General features: G+C 36.4%; 1 protein-coding gene across 47 annotated transcripts in view; it reads left to right on the top strand.

Moving 5' to 3' along the window:
• The window catches only part of Nrcam (neuronal cell adhesion molecule), a 270,775-nt gene that overhangs the window by 226,773 nt on the left and 17,923 nt on the right, over positions 1-26,079 (top strand). For 13 of the 47 annotated variants that reach the window (XM_048799562.1, XM_048799568.1, XM_048799575.1 and 10 more), the window contains 15 exons: positions 2,102-2,245; positions 3,828-3,939; positions 5,283-5,449; positions 5,542-5,689; positions 7,301-7,425; positions 7,848-7,877; positions 9,330-9,431; positions 15,326-15,523; positions 15,620-15,690; positions 16,687-16,912; positions 17,447-17,562; positions 18,900-19,104; positions 21,427-21,549; positions 22,241-22,426; positions 23,417-23,452. In XM_048799562.1, coding sequence (XP_048655519.1) covers positions 2,102-2,245; positions 3,828-3,939; positions 5,283-5,449; positions 5,542-5,689; positions 7,301-7,425; positions 7,848-7,877; positions 9,330-9,431; positions 15,326-15,523; positions 15,620-15,690; positions 16,687-16,912; positions 17,447-17,562; positions 18,900-19,104; positions 21,427-21,549; positions 22,241-22,426; positions 23,417-23,452 — 1,989 coding nt within the window. The remainder of the gene's footprint in view (positions 1-2,101; positions 2,246-3,827; positions 3,940-5,282; positions 5,450-5,541; positions 5,690-7,300; positions 7,426-7,847; positions 7,878-9,329; positions 9,432-15,325; positions 15,524-15,619; positions 15,691-16,686; positions 16,913-17,446; positions 17,563-18,899; positions 19,105-21,426; positions 21,550-22,240; positions 22,427-23,416; positions 23,453-26,079) is intronic. The other 34 variants (XM_048799570.1, XM_048799577.1, XM_048799566.1 and 31 more) reach the window with 6 other exon arrangements.

Here is a 26,079-nt window from a genome sequence, read left to right as displayed (position 1 = left end):
TTCCTTAAGGCAATTTTTGAAGTGATTAAAGTCAAAACCAGCAAATGTGAGCTAAGAAATCAATTCAAAATATTTTAACACACCCTCACCACTAACTGAGCCAATGAAAATACCTAAAATGATTTTATAAGTTAGCTATTAATTGTGATCAGTGTCATACAATTACTTTTGTAAAAAATACCTCTCATGCTTGCTCAGGAATGAAGGCATTAATCTGTCCATGAAGAGTAGTTACTGAATCGGAGTTTTGAGAATCCTTGGAAGCCAAAAACTTTGTTCTAATCTTTAATTTATGGTGCATTTTTAGTATATTCTGGTCTGAAACATCTGAAAGATCTTCAGTCTATAAATGTGATAGAATATGTAGCTGGACAGGGTGTTGGACAGGGTGGTACACACCTGTAATCCCAGCTTCTCGCCAGGCTAACACAGGAGAATCAACAGTTCAAAGACAGCCTCTGCAATTTATCAATAACCTGTCTCAAAATAGAAAAGAAAATTAAGGGCTGGAAATGTGACTCAGTAGGAAAGTACCTCTGGGTTCCATCCCTAGTACTGGAAAAATAAACTGAAAGAATATGTGGTAGGCAAATTCATGCCCTGCCCCCTCCACATCCTAATCCATGGAAGCTGTGAATATGTTACTTTACATGGCAAAAGAAACTTTGCACATTAATTAAGGTTAAGGCCTTGAAATGTGGAGATTATCCTGAATTATCTGGTTTGGACCCAATTTAATGACAGAAGTCCTCAAAAGCAAAGTTTTTTTTTCCTGGCTGTTGTCGAAGAGAACTATGACTACAGAAGAAAGATTGAAGAGATGCAATACTGATAGCTTTAAGGATGGAGGAGAAGACCATGGGCCTGCTGGTACCTTGATTTTAGTTTATTGGGACGCTTGTTAGACTTCCAATCTACAGAACTAAATGATTGTTAATTTATGCTGTCTTAAGCCACTAAGTTTGTGGTGAATTGTTGCATTAACAGTAAAAGTCTATTGTAGAATGAGTGAGCAAAATACTTTGAGTATGTATAATAAAATGATGAATAACTATAGTTTGTTTTTTTAATTAAAAGTCAATAGGCCACATATAAACCAATATTTCTTTATTTCAGAGTGATAAAGGAGTCTCAGTGCATCAATAAATATGTCTTGGATGCACATTCTTTTTGTATCATCAAAGGGATAAGATGGTGTTTAGAATGAAAGTAAAGCTCTCTTAGCTAGTTCAAGTTGCAAAGTTCAGAAAAAAATGGTGCAGTTATTTAGTTTTGATTTGGATCTGTGTGCTGAGACAGTGTACTTTCAAAGCCATGTAAGACCATAACCTACAGTTTAGCATTCACAGAAAAAAAAGGAATTCATCTCTAATCGTACAGCAGTTCCAAATTGCTGGGCATGCCTTGGACTAAATCCTCACATATTCTATTACCAGCCAGCTCTATCCCACTTCAGTAAGGATCAACCTCACTCTTTGCATCTTCAAAGTACTTGAGGGATTTAGCTGAAAAGGCTTCCTTTAAGAGAAATTTTACACAACTGATTTCTACTTTAGCTCCAGGAGTTTTCAAAGCAGGAAAGTGAATATTTTCACATTTGATTGCTAGTCTTATACTTAGTTATGTACTTGTTTGTTCCAAGAAGGGGTTCTTAAAAGTGACAGGTTTATATGTGCTGGAGTGACTGTAGTTTTTGCAAAGCGGTTGTTACTTTTTTTCATGGTTAACTGGCCTCCTCTTAAGTATCCACAGTCTCTTTGTGAACGAAACTATATTTTTTTCTGAATTTGTGCAATTTTCATCCAAACTTGTGCTTGCTTTTCTGCACCTCTCAAAATAATATTTAGTGTTATAGAACTAATCTGCTTAAGACTAAATGAATACTGTGCTTATACCTAAACACCATGTGGCAACTAAATTCTGAGTTCGAAAAAAAAATAGATTCTGCCTGGATTCTAGTCTTCTTCTTGCTTCATATGCCTAGAGCAGTCTGTGTTTCTGTCCTACTTATACAATGTAGACCTTGGGATTTATAAGTTTAAAATGTATCTTTTAAGGAAAAAGAAATATATAATACACTTTCTATTTTTAAACCCAACAGTTGCTCCTGATGACCCCAGCAGAAAAATAGATGGTGATACCATTATTTTTTCAAATGTTCAAGAAAGATCAAGTGCAGTTTATCAGTGCAATGCCTCTAATGAATATGGATATTTATTGGCAAATGCATTTGTAAATGTGCTCGGTAAGCTCTCCCTTTATTAAAGACATGGCAAATTAAATTAATGTCTACTATTATTTTCTACTCACTCAGCAAAAATATATTGAGCTTCTATTAGATGCAATGCACAGTTCTTGGAACTATAAGGAATATATGAAGGTGGATAAGATAAAATATTTGGCCTAAAGAATATCAGTCAAGTCTTAATGTTCTTTCATAACACAGTTGGCATAATGGCAATTTTTCATTGTAGAAAATAATCAAATAGGCTAGTCCATTCACAGATGATTACAGTGTTTAATCCCCCAAAAGGAAAATAGCTTTTGTCTGCCATTAGCAACTAAATAACCCTGCTCTTCTGTCCTTAGAAACTGACTATTTGAATAACAATTTCATGATTCTGAGTTTTTGAAAATGAACTATTAATTTTAATGCTTGGCCATTATCCAAATCATAGATGTACATTAACTTAATTCATTAAAATATGTTCAGAAAACTATGACAATGTAGAACTCACGCATATTTTGAAATGGGTGGTTTATGTGAAGGTTGCATTTCTCATACTGGGCAAAAAAAAATCCACACTTGTTCAAATTTATGCAAAAGTGTTCTTATGGTACCAAGCAGTCATACTTCAACTCTTAAGATTACTCTTCTCTCTTTTCAAACAAAATTAATACCAGGAAGCTGGTCGATACTTATTATTTTTCTTCATGTTGAAATGAAGGTGATTAATCACATAGCTAAGTGGTTAAGATATTGGTGGATGTTGAAGCTTTGACTTCTGTTTTTTTGTTTGTTTTTTTCTCTCTACTTCTATATATTCCATTTTAGTTTCTTCATATAAATGATATTCTGCAGTACTTGTCTTTCTGAGTCTGGCTTGTTTCATTTCTCATAATGTCTTCCAGTTTCACCCATGTTGTCACAAATGACAGAATTGGCTTCTTGTTTAATAGTAGCCCTTCTAATAGTTATCCGGTGATAGGTATGTCATTTTGGTTAAAGTTGGCATTTTTCTGATGATTGGTGATCTTGAGCGTTTTTTAATATACCTCTTGGTCATTTGCATGTCTTTCTTAGTTAATTTAGGTCCTTGGCTCATCTTTTAATTGAATTATTTGTTTTCACATATCATTTGAGTTGTTTGAGCTCCTTATATATTTGTATGTTAGTCCCTCACCAGATGTATGGTATATAAACATTCTCTCCCTTCTGTTGATTGTCTCTTCACTGTGTTTTCTTGACTGTAAGAAGCTTTTTAGTCCTCTCTCTATATAAGTCACCACACTCATCACTCTGATTTTTATATCAGCTTATTTGTTCCTCACCATTCCCACTCAGTGGGGTGATGATGCATCAATCATTCAAAGAAAATACACTAGGCCATTATTTTTGTGCCAGACACTGTGCTGAGGACAAAAAGAAAGGAATTTTTTTTTTTCCCACCACAACTGGTAGTGTCATACCTGATAGGAACATAAAGGAAGAAACATATTGGTTGTGCTATACCATAAACTTTAATGACCTTAATACAAAATGCAGTAAATACACTGTAAACCTAAAATGTGTTCTAATACTCATTGTGCCGTTTAAATGTTTTTAGCTGAGCCACCACGAATCCTCACATCTGCAAATACACTCTACCAGGTCATTGCCAACAGGCCTGCTTTGCTAGATTGTGTCTTCTTTGGGTCTCCTCTGCCTACCATTGAGTGGTAAGTAGTGGCCCTATTTGTTGTTAACCACTTGCATTTGCTAAAGCTTCCACATTTTTAACATGCTGGGCTTTAGTCAGAGAACAAACAGGAGAAACACACTGCAAAATCCATCATACTATTAACCATTGAATTCATTCATTCATGCACAAATATTTATTAACTTCTTGTTCTGTGCTACATACTTTCACACATATAACCTATTTAGCAGCACATTCTACCAACCACAAAGCTAGTAAATGTGTTTTTTTAAAAAATTTAAGATTTAAGGTTGCTTTATTTTAAATGCCATGAACATCACCTGGGACTTCATGAACAGTGACTGGTGGCACTGGTTGGAAGTCTTCCCTTAATAATAAAACATCATGTAGTATGTGGGGGAGAGGTTATGGAAACTAAACAGAAATTATTACCACCAAGATTTCTCTGTAGTTCCTCTCCCACCAGGTCTTTCTGACTTGAGTCCAGCCAAGCTCTTCTGTGTCCTTTTACTTCCCACTTCAGACCAACCCCTGTCACACACCACTCCTGGTACACATCCTCCTCCTGGGAATACCTTGCTGGCTTTTAAGAGTTGGGGAGAGACAAGGCAAGTGCTGACAATGATTGGAACAGACATTTGTGAATCATCTGTGAGGTTCCAGATTCTGTACTGGACTTCAGCTACTGAGATGAGAATAAAGCCAAGCTTAGGATTAAAGGAAAATCTCCCCAGGCCCTCACCTTAACTACAGAGAACAGAAACCAGATGCTGGTGCAAATTTCCTCATGATGATGACAAGATTCACTCTTATATGATAGTTTGAATTTCCCTCATTTTTTCTCGTTCATCTTCACTTCTGCCATGTGACATATGGGTTTTTTTATTCTCCCTGAATATTTTTCTATTCAGACATTCAAAAACACAATCCGTATAACCTTGAAATCAAAATCCCTTTAAAATTGCAGCCTGTAGATAGAATTAAAAATACTTTACTGTGTGTATGTGGGGGGGGGATAAAAAGGAATAATCTTATCTCTACCTATTTTAGCACCTATTTATGATAAAATAGATAATAATATATTTATTAAATTATGTATCTCTCATGAAAATTATAATTTAAGACTTACATATTATTAGCCTAATTCTGCAAACACCATTTTTATTAAATTCTCTAGTCTTGTCTTCTCTTTATGTTTACCTCCTGACATTCAAGCATCAGTATGCTTGTGCAGATTCCATTTGTCTTTGAACTTGACACTGTACTGCAGATCATGGTTGTGTTGACCTTGATCATGGCATTTTATGTTTGACTCAAATTATGAGTCATTTTATTCTCATCATGATAACTTCTGTAATGAAGGTTTAAAGGAGCCAAAGGAAGTGCTCTTCGTGAAGACATTTATATTTTACATGAAAATGGAACTTTGGAAATTCCTGTGGCACAAAAGGATAGTTCAGGAACGTATACGTGTGTTGCAAGGAACAAATTAGGGATGGCAAAAAATGATGTTCACTTGGAAATCAAAGGTAAGGCAAAAGCCAGGAATTTTTTTAAAGTATTATGTAACTTTGAGCAACTTCTCCAGCTTGGCCAATGGCTAACAATAACTGGATTTCAGATCCAACGAGGATCATCAAACAGCCTGAATATGCTGTTGTACAAAGAGGCAGCACAGTATCCTTTGAATGCAAAGTGAAACATGATCACACCTTAGTCCCCACTGTCACATGGCTGAAGGACAACAGCGAGTTGCCCAACGATGAAAGGTATTTGAAGACAATTTTTCTTTCTTTCTGTTTTCTCGCTAAGTCGTTCTTGAGCTAAAGATTTGTTGTATAGTGACTTAATGGTGATGTTTTTAATTCTGAAGTCTACTGTGTGCAAAGTAAAGAGATTTTCTCCCTACTGTAAAATATTTGGACCAAAAAGGTATTGTGCAATTGAAATCAGACCCTGAGAATGTTTGTCTAGCTTTGTGTGTGTGTGTATGTGTGTCCTATGTAATTTGGGATGGGAAAAACCCTTCAGGCTTTGGACAACATCCATTGTATTGTACCTTAAACAGCAAAGTCTCAACAGATGTTTTCAGTCCCATTCTACAAAAAAAAAAAAAAAAGGAAAAAAAGCAGAAATATGATCTCTAAGCATCAGAGGGTAGAAATCCTTGTAGTACTTTAGTTTTTATTTGGAGAGTGAGTTTTCTTCTAATTTTTCCTAACACCATGGAGGGAAAAGGAAAAGCAAAAAACAAGTGTGTTGCAGTCCTTTAACTTGGACTTGAAGGAAAGTCATAGTGTTTTGTTTTCCAACTCAGGCCCTCAATAAACATGGTGAGTACACAGAGTTGGATATGTGCCTTAGCAATCACAGTGGCTACAGGTGTGCTGTATTCCAGTGGAAACAGTTTCCATAGTTTTCTTGCAGCTGATCTAAACCTGTGGTGCCTGAGTGGAGCCCTGTTGCTTGTGAATGTCCCCCAAAAAACCTTTTTGGCCTTTCAATCTAGTGCCCAGAGTTTCCAACTAGTTCTGTGCTTCAAGTGGCCAATTCTATTTGTGGGATCTGAGCTGATTATAAAGGAGAAGGAAATATGAATAAATGACCATCAGGTTAAGTCAGGTGAACTTTAACTTGGAAATTACCTCAGAAGACAGTGTATGATTTATGTAACCTCATTAAATTCAGACAGGAGTCCTACATACATTGACTTTTGACCCACGGAGCAATTTTTCATGTCTAAGAGTAACCTCTAAAAAACTCTCAGTGGAGATTGCTGCTCTGAATCTTCCTGTGTCTAGAGCTAAGACAGATAAAATTTACTTTCTCCTATGAGACCTTATGCATGTGTTTAAAATGACACAAAATTACTGTAGTAAATAATAGATTATTTTAAAATATGCACTTTTGATAGAAATTAAGCTGAATAAGTAGTTTTCAGATGTTTCTTAGCAGTAGCCTTAATCAAGCACTCTAGCACGGGCAACTGTGAAGCTGCCCCCACCTCACCTAAGGATGCTGGCTGGGGACTTTTATTAAAATTTCTTAAATTGACATAGAATAATAGTATTTATTTATGAGCTACCATGTGATGTTTTACCCTGGGGGCTTTGAGGCAGCTCCTAAGACACCAGAGGCTTGGTTGAAAGCCATCATACTTAATATCTCTCCTAACCCAAGATTCTTATTCATTCTAATTGTTGTTCAACTCTAACCATTACTATAGTAACACATATTATGTAGGATTCTCACTCTAATTTGCTGAAATTCTTACCATCTTTCTGTTTTGTCAAGTTCACAGTGTCTTTTGTGACAGTAAGACAGTCCTGGGGTGTGGTTGGCTATCCACTTCAGCAGCTCTGAGCGTGTTATATTCACAGGTTCACTGTCGACAAGGATCATTTGGTGGTAGCTGATGTAAGTGACAATGACGGTGGGACCTACACTTGTGTGGCCAACACAACTCTGGACAATGTTTCTGCAAGTGCTGTGCTCAGCGTTGTCGGTAAGAACCAGAACAAATACAACACAGCCCACTTCCACGTCTTCAATTGAAAAGAAAAAGGAAAATTGTAAATATGAAATGTTTGCTCATTATAGTTTTAAAGCCATAGTTTTTTTTTTCTTTTTTGAAAGATGCCTTCAAGATGATCATTTCAGGATAAGCTCTGTAGCAGACTAGATAAAATGGTGGATATTGGAGGCATTTTTATAAGAAAATTGGGGGGAATAATCTATTTTTATTTAAAAGTTAAGGGTTTGTATTCCAAAATTGTTATTGCATGTGTATCAATGCCATATCTCACAGCTAAGCATAGGGCTTAATTTTATAAACTTAGTCATGTGCAATCTTTGTCTTCTTGTGCTATCTTGTATCTTTCCATTACTAATTTTGATTAAAATCCTTTATATTAATGTCCTTTCTAGCTCCTACTCCAACTCCAGCTCCCATTTACGGTAAACTAATATAAGTCTTCTTTCTCTATTTTCTGTCAGTTTCACATTTGCAGAAAAAAAAAATGTTTTTTTTCTTTATCACATCATCATGTTTCTTTAAGGAATAGGGGTTTGTCAATTGTTGTGTCCTTCATTTACTGTAGTAAATCATTTCTTCATCATAACCTTAGAACTTTTTACTGAGTTTATTGCCAGTTGTTTCTAAATATTGCAGATGCTATTACAAATATCATTCCATTTGACAAAAGTTCCTCTTTGATACAGTTTTCTTGTAAAATGAGCAAGTGGCACAGGGCTTTATCAAAACCTGTCATCCATATTTTAAAGAATGAAAAAAAATTCTTATATTGTTCCACAAGTTAGATTTTATTTCAGTCTATTAAAATTTGCTTTGAAAAATAAATGTTGCTTTGGGATCCATTTTCAAGAAATTTAAACAGGGAAGAAATGGATATTTAGAACATTTTTTACTTTTATGTCAGAGAAAGCTGACCCACTATTCATTCACAACAGAGAAGTCATTAGAAACCCAGAGAGAGGGCACATTAATGTCATGTAAAACTTTTTTGACTCTGGAAAATAGAAATCATTTCCAGAATTTTTTTTAAGGAAACCCTTATCTTCATTCAACACATAAATACAAAAATTCATTTTTGTGGCATAATCATAAATTGACTAGATTTTACATATATTGCTATTTTATATATAAAATGTGTCCTTGGTAGACATTTACTGCTTTACTACTTATGAGAAAGAATAACCCATATATTTATATGGCCTTGAGTTCCCCAAGAACCAGAGATACTTCTAGAAGCAAGGTTCAAAAAAGGCCCATGGCAAAGTGTTAACTCTGGATCCCAGAGGCACCATTCAATAAGGCAGCCCTGCTTCTGGATTACCTTTGTTCAACGGGTGTCCAGTGTCTGAGAGTAAACATGCTATGCATGCTGAGGGCTGCTATCCTTAAGAATATAAATATTCTTCAGGACCCTCCTCAAGTCTGTCATTCAGCATGTTTCAGAAAGAACATTTGAATCTCCTTTTAACAGTACATCTGTTTGCCTGAATGTGCTTTCCAGCATTTGCTATTCTGTTCCCCATGTCTTAAAAATTAAGCTTTCACATTACTCTTTATGTTTGTGCTTTTTGTGTTTATGAGAATATGCACAACGAGAGTGCTGATGAACCTGAGCCATTTGCTTCCCTGGCTTTGGTTACAAATTACTTCATTCCATTTAAAAAGCAAGCAGCAGAGCTCATCATGGGTTGTCTTGGCTGTGCCCTGGTGTTCCCAGCACCCTCAGTTGTTTCCATCTCACTTCATTTGCATGCTCATTGACCATCATGTATGCTTTGTCCTTAAGATGTCCCCTCTGAATAGCTAGTGTCATGAATAAAGAAGAACCTCTTAAAAACAGATAGCTAACCATGATGTGTGTGTTTGGTCTACAGATGTGCCAAATCCTCCCTTTGATTTAGAATTGACTAATCAACTTGACAAAAGTGTTCAGCTGTCCTGGACCCCAGGCGATGACAACAACAGCCCCATTACAAGTATGTGGTGTCATTTGCTCTATCACTGATAAGTTTAGTGGCTGTTTTGGAATCACTTTCTATTATGCAACTGCAGTTCCTCATGATGGTACTTACAGGCATTCTCTGCTTTATTACCAACAGAACTAAAAGATTTATGTATGTCTCTCTTCAGAGGTGGTATGATTCCTGGTTACAGCTTCTAGTACAGGACACTAATTTCTGAATATATCCATGAAGCAAATACACTGTCATTTTTAAGATCTGTAAGAATCACTTTAAGTTTTTAATTTTTTATATATTTATTTAGGTACCAGACATCAAACCCAGGGGCATTTTACCACTGAGCCAGCACTTTCTATTTTTGTTTTGTTTTGAGACAGGGTCTTGCTAAGTTGCTTAGGGTCTCACTAAGTTGTTGAAGCTGACTTTGAACTTGTCTTTTTTTTATTGGTTCTTTTTAGTTATACATGACAGTAGAGTCCAGTTTAATAAAATTATACATACATGGAATATATCTTATTCTAATTAGGGCTCTATATTTGTGGATATACATGACGGTGGGATTCAGTATAGTGTATTCATATATGTACATAGAAAAGTAATGGGGATGTCGGCCAGCATCTCACTGGGGGTTCTTTTTCCTTTCCAGGAGGATGTAAGCCACCCTAAAACTTAAAGTCTCAAATAATTAGTGAATAATAAAACACAAATGGCCAGAAATATATTTATAAAAGCAAAGCCCCTGATAGATCTAGTCCACATGGGTGCTGAAACTAGACAAAGAAAAGATAGCTCTGGTGGTTTATTTAAGGGGGTACATCAAAGGGAGGGATAAGGTTTCAAGTTCAGAGTCTTGCTTCATGATATCTTGCAGTGAGCAGGTTGATTGACATATTGGCAGATCACACCCATCTCAGGTGCTATGTGGGATTCAGTGGAGCAGGATAGAAATTCACACTGCCCCTGAGCAATAGAACAGAGAAAATGTCCACTGGTCATTCCCAGACACCAGATGTTTCTATCCACTAGACTTCCATGTGCAGTCACCCACATGCAACCCATGGACGGTTCATGATAGAAAAGTTATATCAGATTCATTTCACTATCTTTCCTATTTCCATCTCACCTCCCTTCCCTTCAGTCCTTTTTTGTCTAATCCTCTGAAATTCTATTATTCCCCTCCCCTGCTTATGGTGGGCTAGCTTCCACATATCAGAGAAAATGTTCACCTTTTGGTTTTGGGGGATTGGCTTAATTCTCAGCATGCTTAACTTTGAATTTGTGATCCTCCTGCCTCAGCGTCCCAAGTCACGGGGATTACAGGTGTGTACCACTACTCCTGAAAATTTCTACCTCAGTAGGAAGATGCATCTTAAGTCCGTTATTCAATTTGCCCATTACTTCTGGGAGAAAAAGATAGGAGGAGCAGGTGCCAAAAGGCCCCCTCCAAATGTTAGGAAAATGAAACTCATTGAGTAAAGTCCCTTCAAATCCACAGTTCGTACCAGAACTGGGTATAGACATCAGGTCCATTAACTTCCAAATAGGTCCCTTTCTTTCCATGGCTCCCTGCTACAAAGTGGCACATTCAACAATGTCAGCTCCTCACCTTGATGCCTTAATCCCTGTGAAAAAAGTCAAATGAGGGACCAGACCATAAGGATGCTGGAGGAACTTAATAAGTTAGAGTAGAAGTAATCGAGGTTTAATTGTAAAACTGAAGAGATACTACAGAGAGCAGACATAGTCATGGGCCTGAGATATGTGATTGCCTACGGGTATAGACTGCAGGAAGTTCTAATACTTTTCTGATGTTGATCTAAAATTATTCTGAAATAATAAGTGTGTTGATTTATTGCATCTCCAGGCAAAGCAGAATATTCCCAATAAAATCAACCAAATGCTTCTTTTTCTCTCTTGTATTTAGTGGTGCCTTTTTTCTCATCTGAGTTTTCAGTGTCTTAGATCAGAACAAGCTGAGTCACCAGCTAATACAACACATGACTCTGAATTAGCAGGTTAGGATTTTTTTGGAAACTGTTTTTGCCTACGATAAACAATACTGTTAGGTTTTAAGGCATTTCTGCTCTTTCTTTCATTCACTCATTCATTCAACGGATACTTATTGATTGCTAATTAGGTGCCAGACATTGTCCTAAAACAAAATAGTCAAAAATCTCTGCCCTTAAGGAGCGCACATTTTTGATGAGGACACACATAGGATAAAAATAATATTACATCATTTTGCATAATGTTACAAATACATGCATATATGTGTACGTACACATATGCACACACACAAAGACAAAGAAATTACTCAGTTTACTTTCAAGAGAGAACCCATTGCAGGGGATACTAGCTGACAGCCTCCATAAGCTGCACCTTTCTCAAGGATAAGTAATGTTCACAGGAGCCACACGCTCCCAGGGGCACTCCAGGAACAAGCATAGCAAGGATTCTAGAGCTCAGCCATACCTAATGGAAAACCCGTCCAATGGGTAAACTTTATGATGGGGCTCCTTGTTGACATGGCTGAGATTGTCACAGAGCTGTAGTGCATTTGGGCACTCTTCCCACTCACTCTTCCCTCCTTCCTCTCTCCCATTAGTCATCAGACCTGCACTGGTCTGAAGGTCTTTCCTGCCAACTTCTGTCTCCTCTCCCTTTCATCTTCCACGGACATTTCCCTAAACACATTTCTTTCACTTCTGTCTTAACATCTTCTTTCTAGAGAACTCAAACACGTAGGTATTTATCTATAAACATATGTGTGTGCACATGTGTGTGCATGTGTGTGTTTAGACCATCAAAAAAACATCAGGAGAAAGAGATGGGGGTGTCAGGGGTATAATTATGAATAGGGAGGTCAGGAAAGGCCACACAAAGAAGCTAACACTTAAGTATGTCAATCAGGACAGGAAGAGGAAGTCAGTGAACACACTCTGAAATTATCTGGGGAAAGAACTTTCCAAGGAAAGCAAAGGGAAAAAACAAAAGCTCTGAGACAGGGGCATGTCTGTTGGAAAGCCAGTGTGGCTGCAGTGAAATGAGCCAGAGGAAGTGAAATAGGAGAGAAGGTCACAGAGTTGAAGAGTTGGGCAGTGAGCAGGAGTGTGAATCGTGCAGGGCCTGGCAAGCCATTGTAAGGTTGGGAAGTCCTCATCATTATAAATAACTCTATTTCATTGAAAATAGTCTATTAAAGAATAAGAGGGGGAACACTGATCAGGTAGACTGTGGTTTCCGAACTGTGAACTGCAGAGAACTGTGAACTGAAGTGAACTGCTGTGAGCTGATATCTCAGCAAATTCACAGGGATGTATTAGGCTAATTTCAAAGATTTGATATTTTAAAAATGGTGAAAAGCCAAGTACTGTGGTACATGCCTGTAATCACAACAGCTTGGTCGACTGAGGTCTCACAAGTTCAAGGCCAGCCTCATCAACTTATTGAGGCCCTAAGCAGCTTAGCAAGACCTGTCTTCAAATAAAACAATAAAAAGGGCTCAGTAGTAAAGCACCTCTGGGTTCAATCTTCAATACCAAAAAATTAAAAATAAAAAGTATAGTGACATCTGTCAGGCACCATGTGAAATTAGCTCGAAGTGGTTTACATTTTCAACATTATGTTGCTATGTCATATTGTGATGATGTCACATCTCTGGAAAGCATTTTTCTGTGGTAAAAAAGCAAGTGCCATGTGAAAAATCAGTATGGAATAGGAAATGAAGGTGGTGGTGTCCAATTTGTTTATTAGATTTGGGAAGTTGTGTTTAAATTGTTAAGGCATAAATACATATTAAATTGCATGGACCTAATTAGTTAATACATGAAAACATCAAATATTTCTTTTGATCTAAGGAACCTATGCGGGAAAAATTATTGAGACACCAAGTATATCATAAGCAGAAGAAGTTTTGAGAATTACTGAATTAGAAGGTTATGTAATAATTCACATAGGAGAAATGATAGTGGTTTGAAATGATGGTGAGAGGGATGGAGGTAGAGAAATGGTCAGATTTTGGATATACTTTAATGGTACAGCCTAACAGGACTCTTGAAAGTGGGAAAGAAAGAGAGATGCTAAGAAAGACTCTAAGGTTTTGACTTGAGTTATCACTACCAGTTGGGGAAGAAGATTGAACTGTTTTGTTCATATCCAGTTTGATGCTATAGTAATAGTAGACACTCAAGTAGAGTTGTTGAGTAGGAGATTGGATATTCAATTCTATGGTTCAGGGGAGAGATCTGGGCTGCAGATATAAATGAAGAAGTCATCCATTGATGAGACTAGAGATCACCAGCAAAAGAACGTAGACTGAAAGCACTCCAAGGCCTTAGCTTTAGACTACTGTAACATGTATAGTATTTCACTTTTGTATTTTCAGTTGACATCATGATACCCACACATAGTAGGCAATCAATAAATGCCTAAATAAACGTTTTTACAAAAGTAAACAGTAACATACCACAAATTTTTAGTAGCTATAGAGGGTTTAACTGAAAAAATGCATCTTCCTTCTGCTCCTGACTGCCAGCTCCTCTGACCGTACCAAAATTATCAGTGTCTATCCTCTGTGAAATTAGCTTGAGGTGGTTTACATTTTCAACATCATGTTTCTATGTCATATTGTGATAATGTCACATCTCTTGAAAGCATTTTCTGTGGAAATGTGAACACATTTATTCAAAATAAATTGATAAAAGAGCAATTTCTGTAAGCGTAAATGTGTTAAATATTTTTAGATTTTCCAAGTTGTCCTGTATAGAAGTTGTACCAATTTACACTTCCCATGAAGTCTGAGAATGCTTCTTTCCCTCTGAGAGGTGGTACATGTATATCCAAGTGAACATGGCTTTGTGAAATGTTCTTTTATACAAATGGTTGTATTCAGCACACACTCTTTTATAACAAGCTTGGTTTCACTTAAGACTGTGTTTGGAAGTCATTGTTTTAGTACATATGAAGCAACCACACTTATTTATAACATGAAGAATATTCCACTGCATGGATGGACCATATTTGATTTAATCAATGGCCTACTGGTGGATATTTAGCTTGTTTGCAAACAGATAGTTTCAATTGCAAACAATGTTACAATGTGAATTATTTTTCATGCATCTTGAACAATATGCACGAATACATTTATTCAAAATAAATTGATAGAAGTGCAATTTCTCTAAGAGTACATATGTTAAATATTGTTAAGATTTTCTAAATTGTCCTGTATAGAAGTTGTACCAATTTACACTTCCTGTGAAGTCTGAGAATGCTTCTTTCTCTCTGTGGCAGTAAACAAGATGTGTTAAGCCTTTGATTGTTGTCAATATGTTTAGTAAAAAGTGACACCTTATTGTATTTATTTTAATTCCTTCAATTATGAAAAATTGATCATCTTTTCATATATCTAAACTTTTCCTTGGAGTATATGGATCAATTCTAAATAGTTTTAACTAAACTAAACTCAGCATGCTAGAGAAAGAATACTAGGTTCTATTGAGTGCACTTTGGTATTGAGGGTAATGAAAGAACCCTAAAATAAAAATATTCTAATGAATTTTTTTTCAAAGCAAACTAATCCATGTTTGGCTACTCTTTTTTTTTGGTAGGGGAGTACCGAGGATTGAACTCAGGGGTACTTGGCCCCTGAACCACATCCCCAGCTCTTTTTTGTATTTTATTTAGAGACAGGTTCTCACTGAGTTGCTTAGTGTCTTGCTTTTGCTGAGGTTGGCTTTGAACTCACAATCCTCCTGCCTCGGCCTCTCTAGCCGCTGGAATTACAGGGTGCACCACTGCACTTGGCTTGACTACTCTTGATTGCCCTATTACTTATGGCTACAACTTACCCCTAGGTTGACTGAAATCACTGTCTTGGGTTTGTGGTGTGTGTGTGTATGTGTTATGCCCAGAATTCATCATTGAATATGAAGATGCAATGCATGAGGCAGGGCTGTGGCACCACCAAACTGAAGTTTCTGGAACACAGACCACAGCCCAGCTGAAGCTGTCTCCTTATGTGAACTACTCCTTCCGAGTGATGGCGGTGAACAGCATCGGGAGGAGCCTGCCCAGTGAGGCGTCTGAACAGTATCTGACAAAAGCCACAGGTAGGGTGGACTTCAGGGATATGAAATAGAATACAGAAGTTTCCCACTCTTTGCAAATGACCAAAGCTTACACATATGTGGCTGCTTAACTTCTAGAACCAGATAAAAATCCCACGGCTGTGGAAGGACTGGGTTCAGAGCCTGATAATTTGGTGATTACATGGAAGGTGAGCTATGAAGCTTTCAACTTTCCTCAATCTTTTTAGAGTGAAAAGAAAAAGTTGTTTTAAAATAATTTCTTCTTCATTAAAATCCAATTTCACACATTCATCTTTATTTAAGAGGCATTATTGTGTAGTAGTTAAAAAGGTTGATCCCTGAAGCCAAAACAAATGAGTGCAAATCTAGCTTGCTACTTATAGTACGATCTTAAGCCAGTTGTTGAACATCTGTTAGGCATCTGTATAATGAGAATAACAATAGAAGCAACTGCATAAGATTAAAGGAATAATACATGTAGAACATGTATAATGCCTAGCACATATATGTATTCAAAAATAGTAGCTACTATTGTCATTATTATAAGATAACTACCTGAAGCACATGCATCAAGCTATTGATTTATTAGTAGTAACAGTAATTATGTATTTTTTTGGATTTGGAAAATAAAATATTAACTCATATAATCCTTAAACCTTAGTTACTTACATATACTTATATGTATACAAATGTGTACATACTTATGTATATATATATATATATATATATATATATACACAAATATATATATTATTTTAGGATGGTATGACAGGTTAACTTTATTTAATAAACAGGGCAACAGTTCATAAGTTTCAGTCTTCAAATAAAACAGGTAATGATATACTATCATACAAACAGAAATGTATAAAGGAATCTAGAAACTGAAATGTTTTAAGACTTACCCACCCTTGGCTATGCAGCCAGGCTTTGAACGGTTTTTGTGGTATTTACTGCTTTAAGATAGTAATTTGCAATCTTTGAAATGTTGATCCCAAACAAGTCTTAAATCTCATCACAAATGAAAAAAAAAAAAAAGATAAGAGGTCCTTGGAGAAAATGGTGAATAGCTTGTATTTCAGTGTCTCAATTCTCGCTTTAAGTCTGGGAATTGGATTTGTTGTTCCCATAAAAGGTTATGCAGTCGATCTGTTTTGTAAGCTCAGGTTTTTTGGCTTTTCCCATAGCCCCTGAATGGTTTTGAATCTAATGGGCCAGGCCTTCAGTACAAAGTGAGCTGGCGCCAGAAAGATGGTGATGATGAATGGACATCTGTGGTGGTGGCAAATGTATCCAAATATATTGTCTCCGGCACACCAACCTTTGTCCCATACCTGATAAAAGTTCAGGCCCTGAATGACGTGGGCTTTGCTCCAGAGCCAGCTGTAATCATGGGACATTCTGGAGAAGACCGTAAGTGTCTCCTACCATTTCCTTTTTACTCTTCCCCAGCCAAAGAAACCTACCAAGGTGTAAACCAAGGCCATTTCCAAAGATGCTTAGGTTTGCAAAGGAGAAAGGTGAAATTATTTTGTTTAATTACTCTGAATTTAAGTTTGCTATGTAAGAAATAGGAGGCTCAGGGCTGGGACTGTCTATACCTCAGTAGTAGAGTGCTTGCCTAGCATGTGAAGGTCCTGGCTTTGATTCCCCAGAACCACATACACCACACACACACACACACACACACACACACACACACACACACACACAAAGAAGTTCAGAATGTAAGAAAGGGATTACTTTAAAAAAAATGTTGTTCTCATAAAGATAACCAAAAATTCAACTTTCAATCCTGAACAGTCCTTAGAATAAGATTCTATAGAATCTATAAAATAGGCTGGGACATGTTTCAGATAAAAATTATTAGAGATAGAGACATTTTTTTTTGCATGAAATTCAAAATAACACTGATACTTCTACTCCCTTCCCCTATCCTTTTTCTAGTCCCTATGGTGGCTCCCGGGAATGTACACGTGAATGTGGTGAACAGCACCTTGGCGGAGGTGCACTGGGATCCTGTACCTCTGAAAAGTATTCGAGGACACCTACAAGGCTATCGGGTAAGTGGTGGGAGACATTTCATGGTCTCCCCTTAGTAACAGGATATTGGCAAATGCCACTTGTCACACACACTGTATAACGTTGGAATTATTTGGTTCCTCTCCTCAGGAGCTGTTGAACTCAAGAGCTCATTTGTTTATTGCCTCAGGCAAGGCTATAAGACCCCCCAGCTAGAATTAACACCAAATATCACTCTTCCAAAGAGAGAAAAAAAAGTTGTCACCATTTTTTTCCAATAGATGATCCAAATCTAACATTGTGACAACTGAACAATGTGTACAAAATGAGGAAAAGTAATTTTTAAAGAACTAGAACATATTGAACTGTACTCATTTCAAAGTAATATGAACCACATGTATTGAACACACAGTTATCCTGATAATAATTTAGGCATTTTTAAAAATAATTCAGATTATATTTTAAGATCATATAAACCAACTGGGTCATTCTTATGAACATCAACTGTATTTGTTCTTGGGATGCATAGGAAAAAGGATTCATAGAGATTGATAGAGAGCAAAAGAAACACACACACACACACACACAAACACGCAACACACACACACACACCATTGTTTTGTTAACACTGCCTCCTAGAGGCCACTTTTTGTACTGCATTATGTTCATTTTTCCCCACCTAACATGGGCTAGATTCTGTATTATACATGTCGGCTTGTCTTGAAAAATACCTTTAAATTCCTAAGAAAAATTGAGGAATTTAATAAACAACAATTATGTTAGTTAGCAAAGTTAACACTTTGTTTACCTATTTCTCCAAAACCTGTGTCTAATAATTTAATATTAAAAAAGCATTTTTTTAAAGTGATATAGCTTGACCTAGTAGAAAAGCTCTAAACTTGCAATAGAAGATCCCCTGTGGCTTTGGGACAGTCACTCAGTAACCCAGAAACTCACCTACACTGTGAAAAATAATAAAAGCCTCATTGTGATTTTTTAGGGTCAAACTAAATGATTGTACATGAACATGTATTAACTCTGGAAAAATACATAAACATTGGTTAATAATTTTATTTTTAGAATATTTTGTATAATAAAAGACTTAAATAATTTTTATTGTCTATTCATTTGCCTCATGTTCTGGAGAGAACCTTACTAGTTTCATGCTATTTCATTTATTTCACTTATACTTCTGTAACAAAATAGTATGACCCAGCTATTCCTCTTGCCTCAGAATCAATATCCATCAGTTTTGCTACTAGTTTTCTTATAAAATGCACCTCAGGAATTTTCTGGGAAAACAAGTATTTTTGTGAGCATGGGGAATCTTGTTTCCTCCCTGTGCATCCTTGATTTTTGTTTTGTTTTACCATTTCAGATTTACTATTGGAAGGCACAGAGTTCATCCAAAAGAAACAGACGCCACATTGAAAAAAAGATCCTCACTTTCCAAGGCAGCAAGACTCATGGCATGCTGCCTGGGCTGGATCCCTTCAGCCACTACACATTGAATGTCCGTGTGGTCAATGGGAAAGGGGAGGGCCCAGCCAGTCCTGACAGAGTCTTTACTACTCCAGAAGGAGGTATGGAGGGGGGCATGCCTCTGAGATCCAGGAACATATGGCCTACCCTGAGAGGTTTTACCTGACAGTTGGGCCTCCGAGTAAAATATGTTCTGGACGCCAAATGTGGTTTTCCTAGAGATAAGCACAGCACACACAAAAGGTGGTAAAGTCACTCCTATGTGGCCTAAGGATTTGAAGATTTCATATAACTCTGGACATTTTAGAAGGCTCCAGAAGGGAGCCTAAAGGGCTCTCTCCATTCATTTAAAAATTTTCTCCATTGCTTACACTATCTGAAAACTTGCTAATTTGATGATTATTTGGGTTATTAGCTTTCTGACCTGAGGTACATTTTGTGACTTCTCTAAGTGTCAGTAGCCTCATCCAAAAAGCATGAGATCTAAATGTGATACTTAAGAAAAATGTTGAGAAAGGAAATCATTTCTAAGAGTTGTGGTTGACTTCTACAGCTTCTTTCTTAGTGCACTTTCATAATTTATTATGAAGTTGAGCTAAATTAGAAGGTGAAAGTCTTGACCAAATGAGTTGGAAAAATGAAGGAAAAGTCAAAGCCCCTGCAAGTATGGACCACTGCAGGAGAGCAGCAAAGGAAAATCAAATGTATGTGGATGGAGGAGAAGGCAAAAAGAAATTTGGGAAGAAGAGTGTGGGACCCTAGTGGGTGAGGCAGAGAGGGGATCATATACTAAGAAGGAGAGAGATTCAAGAAGGCACTAAAGTGGGTTTGATCTATTTTGAATTTTGCATCAAGTCAGACATAATAAGGGGCCAGATAGCTTCTGTGAATACCTTAATCTTTTTGATAAAATCAGTTCTCAAATGCATGCTGTCCTGACTCCTGGTTGAGGGCTCATGATGTGGCAGCTGCCCAATAGCCTCTGAGTCCTGAGTTCCCATCCCACAATTGCTTGTCTTTGATCTCACTTCCCTTTAGAGAGGCAGTGCTTCTTCCACCCAAGGTTTTCACACTGGTCCTTTGGATGGCTCAGGGGAAGGTGTCATAGAAGAAACAATTAGAGGTTTAAAGGATAAAGAAGAAAGGAAGTGATGTGACTGACACAAAGCTCTGAAATAGTAGAGCTCCTATAGGAAACTACAGATTGCATGGTCATAAGTGGTAAGAAAAGGAGGTCAGCAAGGGAGGCCCCACATTGTGCATGGTTTGGGATGCTATGAATATGAAACTGGTCCAGAGGCTCTTATCCTGTAGACTATAATCCCTCAGGGGGACAATTTCAGCTTATAAGAAGCTCCTTGAGCCTCCTTAAATTGTAGGCAAAATGTATGCATATTTTTCTAGGGAGAGAGTTTCTGGATGTAATCAGATTCTCAAAGCGCTTTGTGATCCCCAAAAGTTAAGAACCACTTATTTATTTGAGGGAACTTAGAAGCTTGTAACTATATACCAGGCATGGTTATAGATAGACCTGGCAAAGGAGGAGAAGTGAGAAAGAAGAAGAGAGGAGAGTATGGATATGGTTGAAGTTAAGAAGGTGAAGTTGCCAGGAACTAGTGTCTCAGGAGATGGAGGAAATGAGGCAGAGAGAAAAATCTAGGTAGACTCCCTGGTTTCTGGCTAGAATAAGGATGGGGGGGCACATTAATGCATTTGTAGGGAAAGCAGCCATCAGGAAGGAGAGGTGCCACCATCCATCATTGCCATGAGGAAGTAAATAAAAGACGAGGATGTTTCCTCTGGCCATTTGACAGTCTCTGCTATAGAAAACCCAACACTCATCAGGCCTTTTCCAGGGCCAGGGGTGTGCCAGCCTTGGGCTTTTGTCCATTAGCACCAGATCCTGGCAGCTGTCAGCTCTCAGGGTATGAGTGGCTCTGCACCTGGGTAGGCTGGCATGGGCCCAAAGCTCAGCAGGAAGAGTGTCAACTGTTTGGTGACACCTGGTTTTGCTGGGGAAAATAGTTCTTAATGACCCAGAATTCAGCTGTTTCTCCTCAGAGGTCTGGTAAAGTCAGTTTTGCATAGTAACCAGTTTGCTTTTATTGTGACACACCCTCTATAAATCAAGTAAATACTATGTCCTTTAAAATATTTGATTTAAGTTTATATAAAGGCAGTCATTTTGTATTTTGAGAGAAAAATGGTTTTCATGAGTTTAAATGGAAATGGTTAGAGAAAAAGAAGACAATAAATAGATTCCTGGCACAGATTTGTATTAATGTATTTTCAACTGAATCAAGCACAAGATACTGAAAACCAAAGCTTTAAATCTATTATGTAAACATGAAAAAAACTATGTTATTTTAATACACATTGAAGTGTTTAATACTTTTGAATTGACTATGTGTTTTCATTAAAAGTCCCCAGTTCGCCTTCATCTTTGAAGATTGTTAATCCCACACGGGACTCTCTCACTTTGGAATGGGATCCACCAAGTCACCCAAATGGCATTTTGATTGAATACACCTTAAAATTTCAGCCAAGTAAGTTATTGGGAGAAAGAAAAGAAGAAATATGTGTTTAAAAAACCATATTTAACTGTTATCTTAAAATATAGGCTTTTATTTTATATCTGTAGAATATATACATGTACCTTCAAGTACTGGTTACAGAAGGAACTTCAAATCTAACTTTTTAAAGAAAAATTATATGTGTATATATATATATATATATATANATATATATATATATATATATATATAATCAAAAATTAAGTACTCAGTGGAATAATACAGATCTCTGATGGTAGGATTGGGGGGAGGGGTCCAGTAATTAGATTAGGTAGGCATTATCTCTGAATATGAAATGTTAAAATGAGGTTCCTTTGACTCAAGGTTGATAAAAGAAAGATTTGGGGTTATTTAACAACAGGTGACTCCACCTGCAAAAACAGCATAAAACATGCTATTAATGATTCAACCATAAAATTCTGCTAGTTTATAAACTAAAAGAAAACATTTTTCGTGTTATGTGCATTGTACTCTACTATACTATTTTATACAGTATAACATTATAAAAGCTATAAAAATTATACTTAGTTATGTTAGGCAAAGAATGAGTAGATTATGAAAGTCATTGTAAACCAGGATGGATATTTTTGCTTGACACAATTATTTAAAAGTAATTCTGTACAATTAATGGGGAATGAACTTGTTTGTTATTTCTTATTGACAGTTAACAGTACCCACGAATTAGGCCCACTGATAGATTTAAAAATTCCTGCCAACAAGACACGCTGGACTTTAAAAAATTTAAATTTCAGCACTCGGTATAAGTTTTATTTGTGTGCACAAACATCAGCAGGGTCAGGAAGTCAAATTACAGAAGAAGCAATGACAACTACCGATGAAGGTAAGATGGGTATGTATAAAATCCATATAATTATAAGTGTCATGGAATAAAAATCTTTAACTTCAGTTTATGCTTTCTCTTTTCTGCTTACTGTAGAGTATCCATTTGACCTAATTAATAGAAACACTTGTAATTTCTCATTCCAATATATAGTGAAATCAGTAGTTCATATTGGAATAACTATTTGGTGTCTTTTTCAAGCCTACATGAAAAAACTTAAAATGTTTGGAGTGGGAATAAGAAATTACAATATTTGCCATACCTGAGTTCAAAGTTCAAGGCAATGTTTTTTTCCTGAATGTAACTTTATATGCACACATGCACATATGAACTCATACCTGTAATACATATATACACACATGCTGCATACCCATATATATGCAATTCTAGTTCTAATCATGATTCACTGGAAATAATTTGCTAGTCCACATATTGATTTAGTTTTTCTAGTAAATAATCAAGACAGTTATTCAATAGTGTGTTTATTTTGTGTTTGAGCAATGGATTTAGTATTTTGGCATGTCATCTGGTAAAGAGAAAGCAAAATAGCTCCACTAAAGTACATAGAAAAGGAATTAAAATTTTCTCTACTTATTTAAAAAATCCTTCTGAAAATTTTAGATTTATTGAAAATGATCAAAAATATTGTAAAAGATTTTCTGGTTTTGCATGTCTCTAAAGTATAAAAATGCTTAAGGATTATTCAACTGATTATATTCCATTGCAAAATAAATTAACATTTTTATCCAAAATTTGGTTCAAAATATAATAAGCCTTCTTACTAACAAGTATGAATAATGCACATAAAGTAATGTGTGGATTTGCATACTGGGTAAGTTTGGGGACACCAACATAGTACTGTCCCCTGTACCTGATGTGGTACAATTCATTCTTCTTGCATGCATTAGCTTTTTATAAGTGTTTTTTGTATCTATACATGCTCATGGGTGTGTTACATCTAACTATATAGTGTCCTATTTCTGTTTCCCTTCATTGAAGCTGGTATTCTTCCACCTGATGTAGGTGCAGGCAAAGGTAAAATAACTCATCTGCATGACTTTATACATGTGTTTAATTTGCAATGTTAAATGTGGGGAAGTGCAGCATGAGTAAAAAAATAAAATAAAATATGCTTGGAACCACCAAAAGAAGAAGATCTTGACTGATCATGGCTTTAAAATTAATTTCTAGTCATTTTTACAAGTAGAAAGCCACATATTAAATTCTTCCCCCAATTTTTTTCTCAACTTATCCCTGGTGCAAATCCTAATCTTAGCTTTTCATAATATAATTTTGGCTGGATCAGACAGGACCAAAACTGTGGATTTGTCACAGACCAATGGGGCCATGTCACTTATCAAGAATTTAGGCTTGTTAGTCCTGTGGTGAAACAACCTGTGAGGGATTAGATCAGCTGAGCTTCCTTCTGCCATCTGACTTAGCTGCACTCCTTATAAACACAGCGTACACTTGACTGGCGTGACACAACACTGTGTGCTTAGAACACCCTATGACTGGTTTGGGACTGTCTCTCACTGTATGGCTTACAAGTGGATCTTCCAGTCAGCCTGCATGCTCTGCTCAACTGTGTTACTCCATCCTGTCTTCACCAAACTGCTTACGTCTCCCACTTCTGAAATATAGAAACAATTCTGAGTGGATGCCTGTTGTTCTCCTTTATGTCTGATAGCTCTCTGTGTCAGAAAGCCTTGTTGGGGGAATGGTGCTTGATTAGCTGTTTGTTATATGTCTTTCACCTATGGCAATACCAAAGATCTCTAGCCTTTGATGCCTGGCCATTGGTTCAGTTCTTAAGACAGCAGCAGAGTCCCTGCCACTAGGTAGAGGTTTCAAGTGAGGGACCTACAATAGGGGCTCTTCCCAGGCATGTAGCAGACAAATGAATACAAATAGGGTGAAGGAAAGAAGAACAAAAGCAATAAGAGTTTAACCCAAAATTGCTCAGCCCTTGTGAGCTTAAGTTGGATGTATTTCTTTTCTTTCCTTAAAAATTTGCTTATATTCAGACACTTGGTAAATTATAAAATATGTGTCATATTTTAGAGAGTTTGAATAGAACTGTAGCTATTTTCAGTGCTCTTAATAATATTGTATTTGTTGTTTAGACTGTAAAGGACAAAGTTGTAAAAATTCAGAATTCCTACAATATTGTAGAAAAAATGTATGCTTATTTTATTTTATATGTATGCTTCTATTCCAGGATTAGGTATATATTGAAAACATTAGTTGTTTTGTAATAATTTATTGCTCTATAATTGTAATTGAAGCTGGGCTTCTTTGTGCTGTAGCTGTATATCAGAGAAAGTGCATCAACAGGGCCACCTGTGTAACCTGTCTGAATTCTGTCTGAATTTTCCATTGACTTTTCATATTTGAAAAGGATATAAATTTCACAGGGAAAAAACACCACCCCCTATTTTAAAAACTATAACTAAAAGAAATCTTTATTAAGAGTTTGGAGCCAGGCACAGTGTTGCATGCCTATAATTGCAAGTACTCAAAAGGCTGAGAAAGGAAGATCACAAGCTCAAGGTCAGACTCAGCAGTTAGCAAGGCCCTAAGCAACTTAGTGAGAGCCTGTCTCAAAATTTTTTTTAAAAAAAGCTGGGGATATAGCTCAGTTTTAAAGCACCCCTTAGGTTCAATCCCCAGTACCATAGGTAGGTAGGTAGGTAGGTAGGTAGGTAGGTAGATAGATACATAGATAGATAGATAGATAGATAGATAGATAGATAGATAAACAGACAGACAAATAAATAAATTTAAAGAGTTGGGGGTTGGGATTCTACTATTGGGTGTTATTGCCTTGAATTGTGAGTTATTTATGATTATAGAACAAGGAAAAATGGAGTGTCTAAAGCTCATTAAGTCCCCAATATAAAATCAGGATCTTCAACTAAAAGGAAGAATAATGTTTAAGTAAGAAGAAAAAGCTAAATCTGACATTGCTTACATAAAATGATGGTATGATTTAAACTGCTCAGGCACATTTTGTAATTCTGAGTTTCCTTCCTTAAAATATGTTTTTCAATCTAACAAGAAATTCCATCCTCATCTATATTTCCCTTTTCCATGCAGAGTAGATGTTCTCTAAAAGGAGGAAAATGAAAGTTCTTCACAATCCTCCCAATTTTTATTTTTAATGTGTTTTATATTTTAATTTAAAATGGTATAAGAGTTAGAATTCTGTACGATAAAAGTAGCCAAACAGCATAACCTTAGGAAATTGTAATATCTGGGTTCCTTTAAGAATAAGCCAAATGTGCATTTCCTGTATCAATACTTTAGTACTAACTGTATATAATAATACATTGGATCTTTAAAACTAAAAGCTAAATGCTTTTCCGTTAAGAAGTATTTCACTATGGTTCTTCATTGAACATCTTCTATAATTACTTCAAGACTAAACTCCCCAGTTTTGTGATTCTAAAACTTTTTAATGGAATTTAATGGTTCGCCTGGGTTCTTTGCCACCGATATTTTACACACATGCCCCTATGACCCTCTCTGTTGATTAATCATATTCCCGTCATTGTTTATTTATTTAAAAAGAAGGTGTCAGGAAACTAAAATTAGTTACTGCATAATTTAATAATCAAATTTTCCTCTCTGTTATTGCATCTGATAATTAATACAAAGAG

The sequence above is a fragment of the Marmota marmota genome, unplaced genomic scaffold (assembly GCF_001458135.2).
Source record: "Marmota marmota marmota unplaced genomic scaffold, marMar, whole genome shotgun sequence".
Taxonomy (NCBI): Eukaryota; Metazoa; Chordata; class Mammalia; order Rodentia; family Sciuridae; genus Marmota; species Marmota marmota.
Note: the sequence above shows the minus strand (reverse complement) of the source record. Positions and strands in the feature narration are given on the sequence as shown.